The 4,371-nt window shown below is 41.6% G+C and overlaps 1 protein-coding gene across 1 annotated transcript; it reads left to right on the top strand.

Annotated features, from left to right (window-relative positions):
* The first annotated feature begins 441 nt into the window (after nucleotides 1-441).
* LOC144704461 (uncharacterized) lies at nucleotides 442-3,573 on the top strand. Its single transcript, XM_078576898.1, has 6 exons — nucleotides 442-988; nucleotides 2,208-2,319; nucleotides 2,425-2,596; nucleotides 2,673-2,860; nucleotides 2,977-3,113; nucleotides 3,305-3,573. The coding sequence occupies exons 1-5, from the start codon at nucleotides 546-548 to the stop codon at nucleotides 3,097-3,099; spliced, it is 1,038 nt and encodes a 345-aa protein (XP_078433024.1). The 5' UTR covers nucleotides 442-545; the 3' UTR covers nucleotides 3,100-3,113; nucleotides 3,305-3,573.
* The last annotated feature ends 798 nt before the right edge of the window (nucleotides 3,574-4,371 follow it).

Below are 4,371 nucleotides of genomic sequence, written 5' to 3' on the forward strand. Positions count from 1 at the left end.
AAATGGACACATGTACAATTAATTCTGATGTAAATCCGAATTAATTAACTCTGAGGCCACGTGGCGAGATCTCAACCGTCGGATGTGAATCTGGCGGTTTTTAGTCCACATCCATCCGTCCATCGTCTGAGACCTCCGGATGGATGGTTTTTTTCTACCCATTGGGCGAAAACCGTCCCATCCGGTGGTCCCCGGACGAATTTTCATCCAAAAATTCGTCCATATCCTCGGACGGGACGTTTTTTACATCTGGGACGAAAAAATGTCCCGTCCGCGTCCCTAAACTCTACACCCTTCATCTATCGGCATCCGTTACGTCCAGTCCCGTCCCCAAACGCGTAGTCTTTGCCACGTCAGCATTCCGTGAATAGTGTCACGTGGCAGCGTGGGCCCCATCGCTCAGAGCTATATATAAAGCGAGAGAGAGACACTCACACAGAGAGAAAGTGGTATATTTGATTTTTTATCGTTTCCCTCCGGAGGCGAAGTGCAGGTTCTTCCCGCCTTCGGATCTGTTCTCGGAGGGGGACGAGGCCGAGGCAGCGATGGCGACCGACCAGGAGATCGCGAGCTGCGTTGAATCTCTCCTCAGACAGTCGGCCGGGGGCACTGGAACGAGTTCCGTCAACTTCACTAGCGTGGTCCAGCAGCTCGAGGCGAAATTAGGGTTTGATCTCTCCCACAAGGCCGGATTCATCCGAGACCAGATCAACCTTCTCCTGCGCCCCACATTGCCTCCCCCGTTCAAGGGCAATCGCCCGCAGCAGTTCGTCGCCGGCCAATCCCATCCGCTTCTCCCTCAACATCAGTACCCTCCGCCCTCCTTCGGCCATCTCCCTCCTCCCGACGAAGTCGCCTTTCGTGGCGCCGCGTCCCCGCCGATGCAGTCTCAGATTGAGCCGCAGTCGGGGTCTGGAGTCGCGGCTGTGCCCAAGCGGGACGCGCATTTGGCCCCCGGCAACCCGGTCCCCACGGCGACGAAGAAAAGGTGCGTTTAATTGGTCTATTGGCTCGTCGATTGTCTTAGATTTGTATTTGAACATGCTTTTTATTTGAAGTATTTGATGGTTCCGCTGGGTTTCTTCCATTTATCGACTTTCTCTGATTTTCGTTTTCGGGTTAAAGATTAATGCTTGGGTATCATCCTGATAGCTAGGGCTGATATTTCTTCAGCGTCGATGCATTCGAGTTTCAGACTGAATTTCTTCAGATCGAGTACTGATTAGGGTTTTCATTGTGTTCTTGTTTCCGATTTGTTTGATCGTTGAGTAAAATGTGATTTTTCGGCGTCCGATGTTGTACATTTTTATTGGGCATCTCATGGTTGTTGTTGGTGGGACAATGCTATAAAATTTCAGCCTCTTTCGTCTCCTAGGGGTTGTCGACATTTTTCACTTGCTTCTACCGTAATATCCGACCTTAGTTGGTGGGCCATTGTACATTCTCGCTGATTCCTCATTCATTCTCATTTTACATTTACTAATTTCATTATATCTTGGTTCTTCTTCTCGCTATAATTTCCTTCCTGGCTTTGGGACTGAGGATTGTCTTGTCATATTTTAGGTTCTGTGCTGCATCACCCTCGAAAACATGAGTGCCTCACTTTGTCATCCCTTGTGTTTTTAATTTGTGTTTGTTTGAATTGGGATGTGTTTTTATAGAATCCGATATGGGCCCTAATGCTGGCCTTCTCGTGTTGAATCTGAGTGGTGCGTCAGTGTTATCCCACTTTTTGATTTCTTCTCATAAAATCATCCATTGTTTGAGATGAAGAGATTTTTTCTCCGTTCTTGAATTCAGTTTTCCGCTCCCATGCCGCAGCCATTCCAGTGGTAGAATTTTTCCGCCAACTTGACAGTACCTCATCTTTTCGCATTTTGCAATTTTAATGCGAGAACTTCATAACTTTTTCTTTAATTTTATTACGAATTTCTTTATACATTCCTTTATTTCTTCATTCTTCGATTTTCGTATTCGCCGATTCCTCACTTTCAATTTCTTTGAATTCTTCCCTCGGCTGTGTTTTTGGCTGAATTCCTTGTATGAGTACTGGATCGTTGAATTCCTTTGCCCCTTTTCTATTTCTGGTTGTTTTATTTCTTTTTTTTTATTAGGAAGCTGAAAATGGCATTAAGTGTATCCCTGATAGACGTGTTTAACTTTAGAAATCTCAGTTTTACTTAACTTTGCGTCGGTTATAATCTCAGTGCATCGGTGAGACCCAAAAGGAAAGGTGGCTCAGGTGGCCTAAATAAACTTTGTGGGGTTTCACCTCTTCTTCAAGCTATTGTGGGTGAGCCTGAATTGCCAAGAACTCAGGTCTGTGACCGTTAACATTTCTTTATTGATTCTTTCCTCTTCCATTTAATTTTAATGTTCAAAGCTGGAAATTCTTGACGAATGTTGACAACGTGTTTGGCTCAGATTGTTAAAGAACTTTGGGCTTACATAAGAAAGAACAATCTCCAAGATCCCAACAACAGAAGGAAGATCATTTGTAATGACGAGTTACGGTTAGTTTTTGAGACCGATTGCACAGACATGTTCCAGATGAACAAGCTTCTAGCCAAGCATATAATGGCCCTTCCCGAGTCAAGTATGTCTTATTCGAATTAGATTAGTATTTTCCCAAAGGTATGTGCTTGATACTTGGAATGCCTGAATTTTTCCAGATGAACCGAGCAATAAAAAGCAGAAGCCGGGGGAGGATCAGGAGACCACTGCCGATGGCAGCGCTGGCCAAATTCTGGTTATGATCTCTGATGAACTGGCAAGATTTTTTGATTCTGCCGAGCGGGAAATGCTACAATCCGATGCTCTAAAACGCATATGGGACTATGTAGATACTAATCATTTGAAGGTTATCTGATACCCCTATTTATCATGCTTTTAAAATTTTATATCATTGGTCATTTTCCAACGTGGTTGCAATTTTAATAAACGGGTTTCTGATACTTTAGAAATGACCTTTTGAAGGACCCTTTGAATCCGAACATGGTGAGGTGTGACGAAAAGCTTCAGCGATTATTTGGATGTGAGAGCCTTTCCGCCCTCGGTTTATCTGAGATGCTGGCCAGCCATTTGTTCAAGCAATCATAATTATCCCGGAACAGGTTTTGAAACTCTGCATTATTTGAACTAAATAATTGTTTTATTACCGGCTGCATGAAATTATTCTTTTTTTTCACTAAGCCCATCAACCGTAGTACAGTAGTGGGAAATTTATTATCCTCAGAATCTCAAAACACCATTTTTTATATGATATTTCAGCGTTTTGAACCCTTTTCCTTGATTTCCCCTGCAGATGTTCGCGAGGGGTTGCTCGAGAAGATCACACTTCAATTTTTTTTATATTTTTTGCCTAATTAACCCGCGACTTCAGCTGGCTTCGTTCCTGTAGACATGATTTAGATGTTTATTTCTTTTGTCGGATCGAGAAAATAGATATTTTAGGAACCTTTATTCACTTACACCATGTAAGCCTGCTGTAGAGTTGTCTAGTAATTTAATGGCCCTGTGTTATAAATTTTATAAATTTCCATGTTAAGTTATGGCGTACGGCTTTTTTCTCAATTATGTTTGTGGAATGGCCCTGTTTTGTTCTGGTTGCCACCCATTCAAAGCCTAGCTTGTGGTATTTGAAAACCTGACTGAAGGAACTGGAAAATTGAGAATTTGCTCCGTAAATTTGCTCCAGCAGAGGAACATCAAATTCTCCCTCCATCTCCATATATCTCATCTTGCTCTCCTTCCAAAAGAAGTTCAAAGTGATATCTCATCTGGATAGATAGATGGACGTTTGGGAATATGATCATAGATATAAATGAGAATATAAAAAAAAAATGGGCTGCCAAAGTTGGAAGATTTTACTATCATATATATTAAATTGTGTATCATCTTGTGGGGTCACTAGCGTGTCTGGTCTTGTCTTGACCATGATCAGTATCATGGTTGAAGTACTAATTCAAATTCAAGCAGAATGGGAAGAAATATGAGTAACCAGAACTTGTAATATCAATCTTGATTTTGTTAAGTATATTGAGTGCAAGAAACTCTTAAATATTTGAATTTAGTTTTTTTGAATTTTATGTAGTTTTAGAATTTTTGTAGAATTAACTTCAAAGAAAACAACTAGAGATGATAAATATTATTTTACCTATATTATCTTTATTTTTTATTCTTTAAATGATTTAATTTTGCCTTTTATGGAACGAGATGTGGATGACACGGGCATGTGCTTTTGTGAGTTTGAGTCAAGCAGGTCTGCAGAAGTCTCAAATAGATGTATATATGGGAAGATCTGAACTTTGCCAAACTTAGGTGAAAACCTGGGATTTTTGGCTAAAAGCTAAAGAGCTGGAATGAGTGATG

Source organism: Wolffia australiana, chromosome 1 (assembly GCF_029677425.1).
Source record: "Wolffia australiana isolate 7733 chromosome 1, ASM2967742v1".
Lineage (NCBI taxonomy): Eukaryota > Viridiplantae > Streptophyta > Magnoliopsida > Alismatales > Araceae > Wolffia > Wolffia australiana.